This window comes from Denticeps clupeoides, chromosome 7, assembly GCF_900700375.1.
Source record: "Denticeps clupeoides chromosome 7, fDenClu1.1, whole genome shotgun sequence".
NCBI lineage: Eukaryota > Metazoa > Chordata > Actinopteri > Clupeiformes > Denticipitidae > Denticeps > Denticeps clupeoides.
Genome location: NC_041713.1, coordinates 2,476,365 through 2,492,701, shown reverse-complemented (window position 1 = coordinate 2,492,701; position 16,337 = coordinate 2,476,365). Strand labels below are relative to the sequence as shown.

The 16,337-nt window shown below is 49.5% G+C and overlaps 2 protein-coding genes across 2 annotated transcripts in view; one reads left to right on the top strand and one right to left on the bottom strand.

The window, feature by feature from the left end:
- plxnd1 (plexin D1) overlaps positions 1-12,626 on the top strand; it is a 44,418-nt gene extending 31,792 nt beyond the window's left edge. The window contains exons 24-36 of the mRNA XM_028985356.1: positions 1,346-1,476; positions 3,022-3,220; positions 3,807-3,953; positions 5,135-5,291; positions 5,543-5,646; positions 5,887-5,950; positions 7,733-7,767; positions 7,966-8,070; positions 8,153-8,316; positions 8,404-8,551; positions 9,378-9,518; positions 9,619-9,693; positions 11,857-12,626. Of these exons, the coding sequence (XP_028841189.1) occupies positions 1,346-1,476; positions 3,022-3,220; positions 3,807-3,953; positions 5,135-5,291; positions 5,543-5,646; positions 5,887-5,950; positions 7,733-7,767; positions 7,966-8,070; positions 8,153-8,316; positions 8,404-8,551; positions 9,378-9,518; positions 9,619-9,693; positions 11,857-11,973 (1,587 nt within the window). The 3' untranslated portion in view covers positions 11,974-12,626. The remainder of the gene's footprint in view (positions 1-1,345; positions 1,477-3,021; positions 3,221-3,806; positions 3,954-5,134; positions 5,292-5,542; positions 5,647-5,886; positions 5,951-7,732; positions 7,768-7,965; positions 8,071-8,152; positions 8,317-8,403; positions 8,552-9,377; positions 9,519-9,618; positions 9,694-11,856) is intronic.
- A 58-nt stretch (positions 12,627-12,684) lies between these two features.
- Positions 12,685-16,105, bottom strand: exorh (extra-ocular rhodopsin). The gene is made up of 5 exons (XM_028985357.1): positions 15,724-16,105; positions 15,448-15,616; positions 14,565-14,730; positions 14,218-14,457; positions 12,685-13,165 (listed from the first exon to the last, which is right to left on the bottom strand). Exons 1-5 carry the CDS (start codon positions 16,082-16,084, stop codon positions 13,037-13,039), a joined length of 1,065 nt encoding a protein of 354 aa, XP_028841190.1. The 5' UTR covers positions 16,085-16,105; the 3' UTR covers positions 12,685-13,036.
- Positions 16,106-16,337: the final 232 nt, after the last annotated feature.

Sequence of the window (16,337 nt, the reverse complement as noted above, 5' to 3'; positions counted from 1 at the left end):
TCCAGGTAGCCATTTTACTTCAGCAGTGATACAGTGTCTACACCTGCAGTACAGTACAGTATATACTGTACTAGTATATACTGCAGGACTGTATTAAATGATACAGGAATAGAATACTACTCTCTAATTACAGCACTTTCATACTGGTCTGCACTATACTGCACTTTACACTATAGCTCAATCATGTTGGAGTTCTATACTCCACTATACTGCACTTTACACTATAGCTCAATCATGTTGGAGTTCTATACTCCACTATACTGAACTTTACACTATAGCTCAATCATGTTGGAGTTCTATACTCCACTATACTGCACTTTACACTATAGCTCAATCATGTTGGAGTTCTATACTCCACTATACTGCACTTTACACTATAGATCAAGCATGTGATCTTAAAACTGAATCACATTGAGCGATATTGTACTATAACCCATGAATACTGGACAATCCTACAGGACTAGTGTACACTGTTCTACTAACAGGAAACAGGGTTAAAGGAGAGACCCGTTCTTCAGAAGTACAGGCTTCAGAATCAGATACATAAGGGGGGGCAACACCCTCAACAAGGAGTGGCAGCTGCATGAAAATATTGAGCCCAAGCCACAGGTAAAAACATAAACTGCAAAATACATAATGCATAAAAATGTAATGATGGTAGTAGTGGTGGTAGTAAGTGGTGGTAGATGTAAGGGTGGTAGTAGCCTAGTGGGTAACACACTCGCCTATGAACCAGAAGACCCAGGTTCGAATCCCACTTACTACCATTGTGTCCCTGAGTAAGACACTTAACCCTGAGTTGCTCCAGGGGGACTGTCCCTGTCACTACTGATTGTAAGTCGCTCTGGATAAGGGTGTCTGATAAGTGCTGTAAATGTAAATGTAATGAACTGATCTGGGATCAGCCTATGCTGGTACAATTTTGCTGGAGCCCTAGGTCTGGGATCACAGGTCTAGGATCAGCTGATATTTTTGTCTGAACAGTAGGGGAGTTGAAATGAATCTCATAATCGATGCATCCTGATGCAGACGTTGCTTGGTGATTTTCTAGTTAAAAAGTAGTGCCGGTCGTGACTGTGGCGGCCTGATCTGAATACAGCACCGCTCTGGCTCAGGGGTTTGGCTTTGTCCACACAGACATTCAAAATGGACCCATATGCGTTCACTCCTAGAAAACGCTGCATTTATTTGACGGATCAATTCCCAAATAATAAAAAAAAGTGTATGTGTGTGTGCGCATGTGTATCTGTATGTGGTTTTGTGCATTGGTTTTGCCCTCAGATTAGTAAACCTTGTCCATCTCTTTCTGTCCTTTTGTCCATCATCCTCTTCTCCATCTCTCAAGGCCTCCAACACGACCAGACCCAACATTGAGGAAGGCATCACACTCTTCTCCACTCTGCTCAACAACAAGCACTTCCTCATCACCTTCGTTCACGCGCTGGAGCAGCAGAGGGACTTTGCAGTGAGAGACAGGTAAAAGTGACAGGTGTCCTAGACACATGTACAACCAGAGACAGGTACCCAGTGACACTTGTCCTAGACACAGGTACTACCAAAGACAGGAAACCCAGCAACTGGTGTCCTGGACACAGATACTACCTGAGACAGGTACCCAGTGACACTTGTCCTAGACACAGGTACTACCAAAGACAGGAAACCCAGCAACTGGTGTCCTGGACACAGATACTACCAGAGACAGGTACCCAGTGACACTTGTCCTAGACACAGGTACTACCAAAGACAGGAAACCCAGTGACAGGTGTCCTGGACACAGATACTACCAGAGACAAGTACCCAGTGACAGGTGTCCTGGACACAGATACCACCAGTGACAGGTGTCCCGGACATAGATACTACCAGAGACAGGTACCCAGTGACACTTGTCCTAGACACAGGTACTATCAAAGACAGGAAACCCAGTGACAGGTGTCCTGGACACAGATACTACCAGAGACAAGTACCCAGTGACAGGTGTCCTGGACACAGATACCACCAGTGACAGGTGTCCCGGACATAGATACTACCAGAGACAGGAAACTCAGTGACAGGTGTCCTGGACACAGATACTACCAGAGACAGGTACCCAGTGACACTTGTCCTAGACACAGATACTATCAGAGACAGGTACCCAGCGACAGGTGTCCTGGACACAGATACTACCAGAGACAGGTACCCAGTGACAGGTGTCCTGGACACAGATACCACCATAGACAGGGACCCAGTGACAGGTGTCCTAGACACAGGTAGCACCAGAGACAGGGACCCAGTGACAGGTGTCCCGCTGATTCACTGCAGAATAATTGTGATGTCGGTGTTTCAGGGTTTGTGTAAATGTTGTCGGTGTGTGTTGTGTAGAGAGCAGCTGTCACCACATTATGAAATTACCGTTGCCAGATGCAGGGCGCGGCCAGCAGAATGTGGCAGATTGAGCTGTAGATAGAGGCGCAGTGCATTGAGAGCAGCTGATCTGCTGCGGCTGGTAGGACCTGGTATCCCAGGGTGCATCTCTGTGCTGGAGTTCTGAACTCCGCGGGGAGGGTGATGACCGGACCCCGCCCAACTGGCCACAGCATCGAAGATACTTTACAGAGTATCAGAGAGGGATCCTTAAATTCCACTGAACACACACAGATTGTGTTGTCAGCTCATCTATAAAATGTGTGTTTGGAGGTTCTGGGAGGCCAGGCAGGTGTTAGCCCAGCAGCAGAACGGCCTCCAGGCTCCTCCTGTTTTCTTCTAACGTTTCTCTTCATCAGTCGTGTGAGAACTATTTTCAGCCCTGTTAAAAAACGCAACATCTTGGCCGAGTCCCCTGGAGGCTCCTCCATCTTTCTCATGAGGAGGTTTCTACCTGAGTTTAAAGTGTCAACTCCGCTTCGGGCAAAACGGAAACTTATTTTCTCTTGAAGCAAAGATGATTGGTTCAGAGTGGAGGAGGCACCCGGTGAAGGAGCCATTTTCTGTAAAGAATGACCGTCTGCTGGAAGTAATGGTGTATATATTGTGTGTGTGTCTCAGATGCAATCTGGCCTCTCTGCTCACTATCGCCCTCCATGGTAAACTGGAGTACTACACCAGCATCATGAAGGAGCTGCTGGTGGACCTGATCGACGCGTCCGCCTCCAAAAACCCAAAACTGATGCTGCGCCGCACCGAGTCGGTGGTGGAGAAGATGCTGACCAACTGGATGTCCATCTGCATGTACAGCTACCTCAAGGTACGAGGGAAGGAGGGATGTAGGCAGACAAACAAGGGACACTGGCATTTTACTTACTTTTTTAGATATTTATCTATATTCCTACTGGCATGTGTATATACACATGCACACACACATATTGATATCATCCCACTTCTGCAGGTTTCACAGGCTGTTGAAAGTTAAAAGCTGTGTTGTTGGCATTCTTACACTATTATGCTCTTTTTGTGGGGCAGTGGTGGCCTAGCAGTTAAGGAAGCGGCCCCGTAATCGGAAGGTTTGTGGGTTTGAATCCCGATCTATTAAAATGCCACTGAGGTCCCCACACACTGCTCTCCGGGCACCTGTCATGGCTGCCCACTGCTCACTCAGAGTGATGGGTTAAATGCAGAGGACAAATTTCACTGTGTGCACCGTGTGCTGTGCTGCTGTGTATCACAAGTGACAATCCCTTCACTTTCACTTTTTGAAGTCTTTTGATGTCTTGTCTGTAGAGATGGTACTCAAGTAAGAGTTTCATTGTGCTTGGTACATATGACAATAAACTACTTGACTTGACTTGACTTGGAAGAAGTGTGTCTATAACAATCTTTTTTTCATTGGACAGGAGACAGTGGGTGAGCCCTTCTTCTTGCTGTTGTGCGCCATCAAACAGCAGATCAACAAGGGCTCCATCGATGCCATCACTGGAAAAGCTCGCTACACCCTCAACGAAGAGTGGCTGCTGCGTGAAAATATTGAGGCCAAGCCACAGGTCTGGGATCAGTATCTGTTTTTTGTCCTACCAATGCTGTAAAAACATAGTCTGCTGAGCCACAAAAATGCATAATGCATAAAAATTTAATGAACTGATCTGAGATCAACCCATTCTGGTCTAATTCTGTTGGAGCTATACAAGCACAGGTCTGAGATCAGTTGTTTTTTGTCTTAACAGTAGGAGTGTAGAAATGAATCTTGTAATCGATGCATCGTGATGCAGACGTGGGCGATTCTGCGTCGATTCAGTGCAAAACATACTTGATTTTATCATAATGACATTGCTTGGTGATTTTCTAGTTAATAAATAGTGCCGGTAGTCACTGTGGCAGCCTGATCTGAGAACAGCGTCGCACTGGATCGGAGTTCATCCACAAGGACGTTCAAAATGAACCCCATACGCGTTTTTTCGATTGGTGTTCACTTGACGCTCAGCTTTAAGGCTTGTTGCTGTTTAACGCTCGGCAGGATTTTAATAGAAATCGACTCCCAAGAAGTTTATTTGACTGCTTTATTTGAACGCTGGTTCTGAACGCCCATCAGTCCACGTTCACCTGACGCCACAAACGGCAGAAAACTGCCTGGTTTAGACGTTCGAGTGAACGAAACCTTTCTAATGTAGAAAAATGATGCATCGATAATCTGTGCATTGATAATCGTAATCGTATCGCACCGTGAGATCATCGAAGGTTCACACCTCTGCTTAGTGAGATAGACAAATAAGGCAAATAAGGTCCAGGATCCGTTCTGAGATCCGCGCGTCATGTACTTCATATTACAGTTGAACAATTCCACAACTGCACTGAGATTCTCTGGCCTCAGCCGTAAAGAAAGGCCATCAAACAGCCAGGATGTTCCTGCACTGCAGGGGACCAGAGCTGGTGTGATCACAGCGTCCCTTTCATCCTCCTCCTGAAGATTAAACCTGTTGGGTGGAACGGCTGACGCTCTCTAGCGCGCGAGAAAGTGAAATATGGCGACGCTCTGGCACAGTGTGAGTGCTGTCGCATAAAAAATGAATGATGAAGCAACTCAGTCTGAGAAGTTCCTGCTTCCTCCTCGTTCCTGCTGGAGGACCTTTGTGATGGTGGAGTTCAGCCATTGTTGAAATTATGAATTTCAGGAATAGTCCAACATGCCTTTTTGGCTTACTGTGTGTGTGTGTGTGTGTGTGTCCAGAACGTCAGTGTGTCCTTTCAGGGCTGTGGTATGGACTCTGTAAGTGTGCGTGTGATGAACACCGACACCATCTGCCAGGTGAAGGAGAAAATTCTGGAAACTTTCTACAAGAACCTCCCCTTCTCCCAGTTGCCCCACGCTGAGGACGTTGACCTGGGTGAGCGTCCAGCGGCCAGTCATACGCCAGCTTCATTCCAGCTCAGCCAATGAGATGCTCAGGGTGTAGGCGGTCAGAATGCACCTGGAGACCAGGCAAATTATCTGGTTCAGACTAGAAGAGAGGTGGACATTCTTACACCTCTCCTTAGGCCACAGTCCTTTTTCACAAGCATGAAATTATGGAGAACTGGAGAACCTCATGGAAGGTAGAACCTGCTGGATCAGTTCCTCTCCTCTCGTTCCCTTCAGAATGGTTTCCAGGCGATGGCAGCAGCAGGATCCTGCATGATCTGGACAACACCTCCATAATGGAGGATGGCAGGAAGAAACTCAACACAGTTGTCCATTACCAGGTCAGTAGAGCACACACACTGGCCATCCACAGCCCCAACCTTCTAACTCCACAGAACACACAGACCCACCTCAAACAGCAGAGGAGCAGCGAGAAACACACACACACACACACACACACACACACACACACACACACACAGTCTGCAAGCTGAGTACACTGTACTGTGTGTGTCTCCCACGGGAACAGTTTAGAGAACAAACTGACCTGTGACCTCATGACCTTTTACCCCAAAACACAGATCCCTGAGGGAGCTGCGCTGGCAATGAGCATGAAGGACAAGAGAGACAACACACTGGGGCGAGGTGAGATGTGAACACACACACGTACATCTATCTTACTTTTGGTCACACACACTCTTTTTTATCTCTGTCTCACACACACACACACACACACACACACACACACACACACACCGGCCTGCAGGTCCCGGTGAGTCCCGCTGCTCAGCAGCGAGTCCAACAGGATAAAGTGCCGCTGTCAGAAAAGCCGGCCCGGACCCCGCCCGCCCACGTCCTCTTCTGTCCTCACTCGGACCTCGTGACCTCCTGTCCTAAACCCCTGTGCGCACGTGCCTGCCATGTCCCAGAATTCTCCTCGTACTAGTCCCGGACATTCTACTTCCCGGTTCACAAAACACAATTATGACTGGGGAATTTTTGGGGAATTTGCTTGGATTGAAAAAATGGAGGCAATATGGAGGTTGATATTAACCACGCTCCTGAGACCAATTACACAAATGGCGTTTCAGCATTTACATTCAGTTTTCTCGATTTCAGTTATTAGCCATCTGCGATCAGGCCGATAAAAATACATTTATAACATTAAGAGCGGTTTTATAAAGTCACGTTTGCTCAGAAGGTTACCGGTTCGAATCCTGAATCCCGTCAAGGTGCCACTGAGCAAAGTACCGTCCCCACACACTGCTCCCCGGGTGCACTGCTCACTGAGGGTGATGGTTAAATGCAGAGGACAAAGTTCACTGGGTGCCATGGGTGCTGTGCTGTGGTGTCACATGTGACAATTAAGGAACGATCTACCCTTCCTGTATAATAGTTTAAAGTGGGAGGAGCCTGGCGATTGGCGATACTTCCCCATTCGGGATGAGTGAATGTAGGCGTTCCTGAGTACTGAGGGCTGCCTGTATATTGATGATGATGGTGATGAAGATGACGTGTTTCCACGCAGGAAGCTTAATCAGCGCGCTGGGAATTTCATATCCGGAGCTGATTCATATCAGCACTCTTTTTTTTAATTTGTAAACTCGGAACAATGAAGCGTTGTGCTCTGAATGTCTGTGTGTACAGAATGAGGATGCTGTGTGTGTGTGTGTGTGTGTGTGTGTTCAGACATATGGAGGTTGGGTTGTTTCTCTGCAGGAGGACGGAGGCCAGTAGCTCAGTGTGCAGCGGAGCCATCTGTGTTCTGTCTATAGAGCAGTGGAGGCCGGCAGCATCGAGGGAAACACACATACCTGTGTGTGTGTGTGTGTGTGTGTGTGTGTGTATGTGTGTGTGTGTGTGTGTGTGTGTGAGTACAGGGACCTGTCTGCATGACGTCAGTTTGGCTCTGTAAAGTTAGTTGAGAGTAAAACTCATTCATAAAAATCCCTAATGAGACACACACACACACACACAGACACACACACACACACACCTCATGTAGTGTCTCCATGTCATGATCTTATTTGTAGGCTTGAACTGGGCTGAAAGCCAGAACCTGCTGTGACCAAAGACACACACACACACACACACACACACACACACACACAGTTATGTTTAGGCTGAGTCCTCCTATAATGATGTTGTACCATTCTAAACACATTACACTGGCTCCAGCCACAATTACACACACACACACACACACACACATTTACCGCATTTATCAGACGCCCTTATCCAGAGCGCCATACAATCAGTAGTGACAGGGACAGTGTCCATCCTGAAGACACTCAGGGTTAAGACACGACGGTAGTAAGTGGGGTTTGAACCTGGGTCTTCTGGTTCGCAGGCGAGTGTGTCACCCGCTGTGCCACCACCAGCCTAATTCCATGTTTTCTGATGGTCTCTCCTCTGGTCTCTCTACAGCTAAAGACTTGGACACAGAGAAGTACATTCATCTGGTAAGTGGGTACATTGTGTGTGTGTGTGTGTGTGTGTGTGTGTGTGTGTTGAGGTCTGTACTTGATTATGCCGCATTTTTTCCTGGTGCCCAAAGCTGCCCAAATGAGACAGTGAAGGAACTCGTGGACTCCCAACGCAATGGTAGTTGTGTAGTTGCCCTGATTGCTGAACGGTGTGGTCATGTGACCCCCCGGCAGGTGCTGCCCCACGACGACCTCATGGAGACGAAGAGGAGCCAGCGGCAGAGCCACCGCAAGAAGGTCCTGCCTGAGATCTACCTGACCAGGCTGCTGTCCACCAAGGTGAGCACACACCAAGTACGGTGGGCGTGTGTCCAGGCTCTGCGGTGGTGAGTGTGTTAAATGTGTGTGTTTTACACACCAGGGAACCCTGCAGAAGTTCCTGGACGATCTGTTCCAAGCCATCCTGAGCATGCCGGCAGAGCGCCCCCCGCTGGCCGTCAAGTACTTCTTCGACTTCCTGGAGGAGCAGGCGGACAAGCGAGGGATCAGCGACCCAGACACGCTGCACATCTGGAAGACCAACAGGTAACACACACACGCGAACTTACACACACATCACAGACAGTTAAAAACGCTGGTAGAACATCCGCCGCGCTCTGTCTGTGTCCTCAGCTTGCCCCTGCGCTTCTGGGTGAACATCCTGAAGAACCCACAGTTCGTCTTCGACATCGATAAGACGGACCACATGGACGCCTGTCTGTCAGTCATCGCTCAGGCCTTCATCGATGCCTGTTCATTATCTGACCTACAGCTGGGCAAGGTGGGCGCACACACACACACACACACACACACACACACACACACAGATGTGAAGGTGATGTCACTACGGTGTGTGCAAAGGCTGTTTTCACTCCTCGGTCGAGTCCATTAATTGTCCTCGGGCTTTGGGGAGCGAGGAACATGCCGGAACCGGCCAGGACGTTCTGTCCAGGCATGATCATCGAGGAGAAGAACCTTCCTCTGGGTTTCAGCAAACTGACGTTGTGCTTTTATTTCACCCATTTCTACATTTTCAACAGGATCCGTGTCTCGTTTCCAGACCAACACACACACAAACACACACATATTCACGCGTACACACACTGCTGATTTAGTGCAGCAATGTCCCATGAGACACACACACACCAGTGTGAGAGTAATGTGTAGATCCGTGTGTGAGGTCAATGTCACCGACACACACAGACACAGACATCCTGACCTTCACTGTCCTGTCTGAGTGAGTAATTCCAACGGGGGGCAGTGGTGGCCTAGCGGTTAAGGAAGCGGCCCCGTAATCAGAAGGTTGCCGGTTCGAATCCCACACACTGCTCCCCGGGCGCCTGTCACGGCTGCCCACTGCTCACTCAGGGTGATGGGTTAAATGCAGAGGACACATTTCACTGTGTGCACCGTGTGCTGTGCTGCTTTGTATCACAAGTGACAATCACTTCACTTTAAACTTTAAACGTTCATACGAGACTTTTCATACATTGACTGACGCAGCCTGTAGGAGGCGCTTTGTGAAATGTGATTAGGGGTTCGGAGGGCTTTTGTTCGTTTGTGAACCTGGTGAGTCGGGCGCTCACGGCCGTGTGACGCCTCTGCAGGACTCGCCCACCAACAAGCTGCTGTACGCCAAAGAGATCCCCGAGTACAAGAAGCGGGTGCAGTGCTACTACAGGCAGATCCAGGAGATGGCACCTCTCAGCGAGCAGGAGATGAACGCCCACCTCGCCGAGGAGTCTCGGGTCAGTGTGTGTGTGTGTGTGTGTGTGTGTGTGTGTGTGGGTGGGTGTTCATGTAGTGTTGGATTCGGTACTGACTTGCATCTTTTGAACATTGTCACAGAGATACAGGAACGAGTTCAACACCAACCTGGCCCTTACGGAGATCTACAAATACGCCAAGAGATACAGGAACCAGGTGAGACGGAATCCAATGTGATGGAACCCAGGCTCGGACCTCATGTGTGCGGAGCTCGCACGTTCTCCCCGTGTTTCATGAGTTTTCTCCATGTTCTCCGGTTTCCTTCCACCACCGACAGGCATGCTAGGTGACCTGGTGACGCTGAATTGTCTGTAGGTGTGAGTGTGTGAGTGAATAGTGTGTGTGTGTTCATGAGCCCAAAGTCCCAGGATTGGGAACAGGCACCAATGGAATGTGATGGTGTGATCTGATTGGCCGACAGTCAGATTGTTCCAGATGTTCTTCACACTGTAGTTCGAAAACCAGTTTTTTTACTTCTACAGCATTTCATAGACGCTCTTGTCCTTGTTGGTAGTAGCCTAGCGGGTAACGCACTCGCCTGTGAACCAGAAGACCCAGGTTCAAACCCCACTTACTACCATCGTGTCCCTGAGCAGGACACTTAACCCTGAGCGTCTCCAGGGGGGGACTGTCCCTGTAACTACTGACTGTAAGTCGCTCTGGATAAGGGCGTCTGGTAAATGCCGTAACATGAAGGGGGCGTCTGGTAGCAGTGGAGCAGTGCTGGGGGATCGGAGAGATCGAGGTGCAGAGCGAGGTGTGATGTAGGAGGGTGTGACCTGACCATTTTAAATCTGATGTGGGGGCGGCCACAGGAAGCCGGTGGTGGGAACGTAGCAGTCGAGTGGTGTGGGAGAATTTGGGAACTTGTGTAGTGCAGCTTTGTGATTGGCTCTTTAAACATGACTCCGCCTTATCGGCACTTTATTTTTCAGTGGAAAGTAAAGGGATCGTGTTCTGCGCAGTCGGTGTTTCACATCAACAGTCAACTGAAGAATTCAACGTTCGAGGGCGTCACTTCCCCACGACGTGCGCTCGGAACTCCGTTTACCTCCGTTTACCTCCGTTACCCGTTTACCCGCCACTGACCAGGCAGATACATGCAGTCAGACGCTTCATCTCTTATCTTCTACCTGCACATCTCGCCGCAGGCAGCTGATCTGAGATCAGCGCGTGGCCGACACGATGGAGATCAGATCCGTTCGCGTCGGAGCGGAACATCAAACAAGAATCTTCTCCTTCCCGCACCGCGCTCATCTGCTGCCGTAGCGTTTCTGACAGCTCCAGATCTCATCCTGGATTAGGGAACAGGGAAAAATGTCCTTTTTTATGTCCTTAAACCAAAACCCTTTTTTGAGGATTCTGCAGGGGTTTCATATCAGATTTCAGAAGCGGAACAGACATGATAGACGTTCTATGACGTTCTTGTTGCGCAGGTTTAGGGTTCGGGGGGTGTACTAGTGGAAGGAACCCCGTCCCCTCCCCTTTCGTTTTTTGAGAAATTAGCCTCTCAAAAATTAGCCCTCATTCTTGAACAACTCCGCTATAAACACACACACACACACACACACACACACACACACACACACTGCCCTAGCTGTGGGTGATGAAAGTTAAATGGAGGTCCCTCATCGCCAGCAGCGTTATCTCCACACCATGTGACCCCCTGCCGACACTCTTCTGCCCGCACAGCTCAGCTGCTTCACAAAGCCAAGCCCCGCCCCCAGCCCCTGATTGGCGCTGCCTGATTGGCTATTCTTGGTCCGCTGGCACCAAACAAATGGAGAATATTGTGCTGGAATGGAGCGTGATGGCTGGAGATGAACAGAGATAAAACGGTTCAGATGAATGAGGGCAGGGCATTGTGGGACACACACACCAAACGACGCACACTCCCACACATACATCTACACACATCCTGGAACACACACACACACACACACACACACACTCAGACAGACCCATAGGTACATGTACACACACACACACACACACACATCACAGCCACATTTACAGACACAGTTACTGTTCTCTACTTCTCTACTTTTATGGTATTTACTAGACGCCCTTATCCAGAGCGTCTTACAACCAGTAGTTACAGGGACAGTCCCCCCCTGGAGACACTCAGGGTTAAGTGTCCTGCTCAGGGACACGATGGTAGTAAGTGGGGTTTGAACCTGGGTCTTCTGGTTCATAGGCGAGTGTGTTACCCGCTAGGCCACTACCTCTCACACACACTCGTTCAGTGTGTTGTCTGAGCGACGCCCCCTCGCTCCCATGCTCCTCGTCTCAGTTCTGCTCTCTCTCTCTCCCTGACAGGTGGCGAGCGCGTTGGAGGGAAACCCGGCGGCGCGGCGGACACAGCTGCACCACAAGTTCGAGCAGGTGATCGCCCTGGTGGAGGACAACATCTACGAGTGCTGCAGCGAGGCCTGAGCCTGCTGACCGCGCCCATGTAACCCAGGAACACTTCCTGTTCGTACCTGAAACCATTACGTGATTGGAGCTTGACTGGATAAAGGACAAGTCAGTGGAACCTGATTGGACGAAAGGACAAGGGGAGATGCTCTCTACTTCCTGTGTGTGTTGAGATTGTGTCACCCATTGCAACTGCTGATGAAAGGCTTTATATGTGTGTGTGTGTGTGTGTGTGTGTGTGTGTGTGTGTGGTCTGGCGGCCATTTTTTTTTACGCACTGAGTTGCTCTGCGAGCCCATGATGCACTGTACTGAGTTATTACTGCAATATTTACCCTGTAATATTTATATCTGTCTCAGTGAGGCGCGAAGGCCAACTGACTCTGGACATGAGAGTCTCCGCCCCCTTTCCCGCGGCCACCGCTCTTCTCAGGTCTGAGTGATGCGAGGGGAGCAAGAATTTAAGGACTTGGACGCCCAGATCCCTGTATGGGAAGCGGTGGGCCGTCCTGTTGTGTGATTGGACGATTCCTGGTCCATGTTGGGTGAACATGTAGCCCTGTTTCATTGTGTGTGTGTGTGTGTGTGTTCACACACGTTCTAAGGCAAATTATTGAAGCTTTCTACGAGAAAGAGGGAATTCTTTTATAATTAAACATACATATGAAATCATAATGTGTTCGTGTGCGTGTTTACCAAAGTGGGGAAAAAATGTTTGCTGGAAAATCACTTTTCATCATGTTTCATCTTTATTACTCTCATTGTACATTTTATTATGTACAAATTCCACAACAAATTCTGAATCAAACCGCTTCCCCACTTCGTCGCCGCTCAGGTCACACAACCAGTCATATCGCACTCCCATCGTTCATGTGAGGGGGCGGGGCTAATGCCAGGCTGTTCTGGGGACTAAACAAAACATCACAGCACAGACGTCCATCTCGGCTCCCAAAACACCTCTAATGAACACACACACACACACACAGTTTACGCTGCATCCCGAGGAACACACACACCCTGGGGTGGCGGTCGGTAGACGGCGCTGACCAATAGAACAGCAGCTGGCCGGATGAGGTCGGAGGTCAGGCCGGGGAGACCTGGCTGCTGGAGACAGCGGACGACTGTGTTTTGGCAGAGCTGGTGGTGGTGATGTCTTCGTCGCCGAATGGATTTTTACCGCAGCACACCGTGGTCAGCATGCAGTTCCGGAACTGGAGAACACACACCGACATGACGAACGTATGTATGCATGTATGGTGAGTATGATGTTGGTTGGTAGCAAACATGAACAGTGTGGTGTTGTTGTGGTTTGATCTGTGTAATTATTTTATCCATATAGAAGTGTGCACGTGGTGGCCTAGCGGTTAAGGAAGCGGCCCCGTAATCAGAAGGTTGCCGGTTCGAATCCCGAGGTGAGCAAAGCACCGTCCCCACACACTGCTCCCCGGACGCCTGTCATGGCTGCCCACTGCTCTTGTCCTCAGTATTTAACAGTGTCACTGTGTGCTGTGCTGCAGCGTATCACAATGACAATCACTTCACTTTCTATGTGTGGGTATATAGATGGGTGGCTCTTTATGTGTATGTGTGTGCGTATAAATGTATGGTTTGTTGCATGGGAGTGTACATTAAAGGGCCGTTGGGTATGCATATGTGAGTCTATATGAGTTGGTTTGGAGCTAAATACACGTACGGAGGTGTGTGTGCATGTACGGTATGTTTGTGTGTGTATATAGAGGTATGCACGCATGGTTGTATACCTGGGTGGGTATGTGTGTGAGTATATATATTTATATATATTTATATGTATGAACTGTTATGTATGTCAGTATGTTTGGGAGTGTATAGTAGTGGGTTGTTGTGTATGCTTATGTGAGTCTGCGCATTTAAGGTATGTTGGTGTGTGTATGTAGAGGTATGCATGTGTAGTATGTGTGTGAGTATATAAGTGGCTATATGTCTGAGTAGTTAAAGACTGTGGGTTGTGGTGGTTTAGTGGGTATGGAAGCGCAATCAGAAGGTTGTTGGTTCAAATCCCGAGCTGCCAAGGTGCCACTGAGCAAAGCACCGTCCCAACACCCCACACACTGCACCCCGGGCGCCTGTCATGGTGCCCACTGTTCACCAAGGGTGACTGTTGAGGACTCATTTCACCGTGTCATCATGTGCTGTGCATCATAATAACAATCACTTCACTTTCACTAGTAATGTCTGTATGTACGAGTAGTGTACGAGTAGTGTGTGAGTGCGTATTTTTACCTACCTGTTTGTTCAGCAGGATGTAGATTACTGGGTTGTAGAGCGCCGCACTCTTGGCGAAGAATGCTGGAATGGTCATGAATATGGGACCAAAGTTGGTCCCCTGGTTGGCAAAGATGTACCAGGCCACAGTGGCATACGGCAACCAGCACACCAGGAAGGAGATCACCATGACGACCACCAGGCGAGTCACTTCCTTCTCCGCCCTCTGAGTCGTCTCCGACTCCTGCTGCTGAGCTGCGGCCTGAGAACATCATCATCATCATCACCTACTGTACGCACAAAACACTGTCTATGAACTTTAGTGTATTTATCCATGTTCAGTGTGTGTGTGTGTGTGTGTTTGCTGACCGCGCGCACGGTGCACAGCAGTCTGCTGTAGCAGAAGAAGATGATGATCAGTGGGATGCAGAAATGCAGGACGAACATGTAGATGACAAACGATGTGTTGTTGATCTCCGGTTTCGGTGTGTAGTAATCAATCCCGCAGGAGCACTGCATGCCTTCTGGGATATACCTGTACACACACACACACACACACACACACACACACACACACACACTGTATGTCCCTGGACGTACGCTCCCATGTGTCCTGTGTGGCTGGCGGTGTTTTTGTGTCCTGTCTCTTTTAGGGAGGAGTTGAAGCCTACAAGCTCTTTGTGGGAGGAGTTGAAGCCTACAAGCTCCACCTACCATCTGCCTATTGGTCACCTCCACCTATATAAAGAGACTTCGGATGGTGTTCTGGAGGTCCCCAGGGTCCACGGAGATCTGATTCATGTCTCTTGTTGGGTTGTGTGATAGACCCCTTTGTTATTAGCCTGTTAGCTTCATGTGCCCTTTTTGTTAACGTATGTGCGTGTTTGAGTTGTCCCCGCTGGACCGTCCCTTCCTTCAGGCTGTACTGATGTTGGTTAGCGTTGCTGAGTCCGCTGTTTTATTCTACCTGTTAGCTCACTGGAAATAAAAGCAGTTTGTTGGCTTTGTTTGGTTGAGTGTGTGTAACAGTGGACGTCCTCCTCTCCACACCCTTGTCGCATTTCTTAGGCCCCTGGACTTAGGAACGTGACGCGCACACACCATCATCAATACTTCTCCTTCATACAGACTGTCCCTTCAGTTAGGTTTTGTGAAGCTCCACCCACTGTGCCTTCAGCGTAGCAGGTCCCCATTACCAGACAGACACCAGGGTGATGTGTATTAACAGCACAGGGGTCACAGGGTCACCCACCTGGACCAGCCGAGCAGTGGGGGCACGGCGCAGGTGAGGGCCATTACCCAGGCGAAGCCTATGCCGGCGATGGCGTGTTTCTCCTCGAAGCGGAAGTTGCTCATGGGCTTACACACCACAACGTAGCGCTCGATCGCCAAAACCACCAGGGACCAGAGCGCGATCTCACCTGAACACACACACACACACACACAACAACCAAGGATGTTAAAGGTCATCCCCGCACTCGCCTCATAGGTCCGGAGTGATGAAAAGTGAATTGTGACGCACACTCACCGCCCATGGTGGCAAAGAAGCCCTCGATGTTGCAGCCGGTGACCCCGAGCACGAAGTAGCCGTGCAGCGCCGTGTAGAGGGTGACGGTGAAGCCGCCCACCACCATGAACAGGTCGGCCACGGCCAGGTTGAGCAGGATGTAGTTGAGCGGCGTGCGCAGCTTCTTGTGCTGCACGGTGACGTACAGCGTGAGGAAGTTGATGGGGAAGCAGGTGACGATGAGGAACAGCATGTACGCCGCCAGCAGGGAGAACTTCCACGGCTCGGCCAGGTAGTACTGCGGGTGCTCGAAGGGGCTGCGCACCACGCCCGTCCGGTTGGACATGGGGACGTAGAAGTTGGGCCCCTCGGTGCCGTTCATGGTGAGAGGTGCTGAGGCTGAGAGGAGTGCTGTGTTCACCGCAGGAGACGACGGGCTTCTTATAGACCCCCGCCCAGGGGATTACTGAGGAGTAAGGAGGACTGTCTCTCTCTCTCACACACACACACACACACACACACGATTTACAATACAAGGTTTTCTACTGAATTTTTATTCATTTCAATATCGGACATTTCCATATTGGTCAATTAAAAAATATAGAAAAAGGCTAATTCTTGTATGTTCAGTATTC

What these genes read in the sequence shown, in the direction of transcription:
- exorh (XM_028985357.1), bottom strand. Translation starts at nt 16,084, where the DNA reads ATGAACGGCACCGAGGGGCCCAACTTCTACGTCCCCATGTCCAACCGG. An exon ending in CTTCTTTGCCACCATGGGCG is followed by an intron (nt 15,617 to 15,723) that starts GTGAGTGTGCGT and finishes GTGTGTGTTCAG; the next exon opens with GTGAGATCGCGCTCTGGTCC. An exon ending in ACATCCTGCTGAACAAACAG is followed by an intron (nt 13,166 to 14,217) that starts GTAGGTAAAAAT and finishes TGTGTTCTCCAG; the next exon opens with TTCCGGAACTGCATGCTGAC.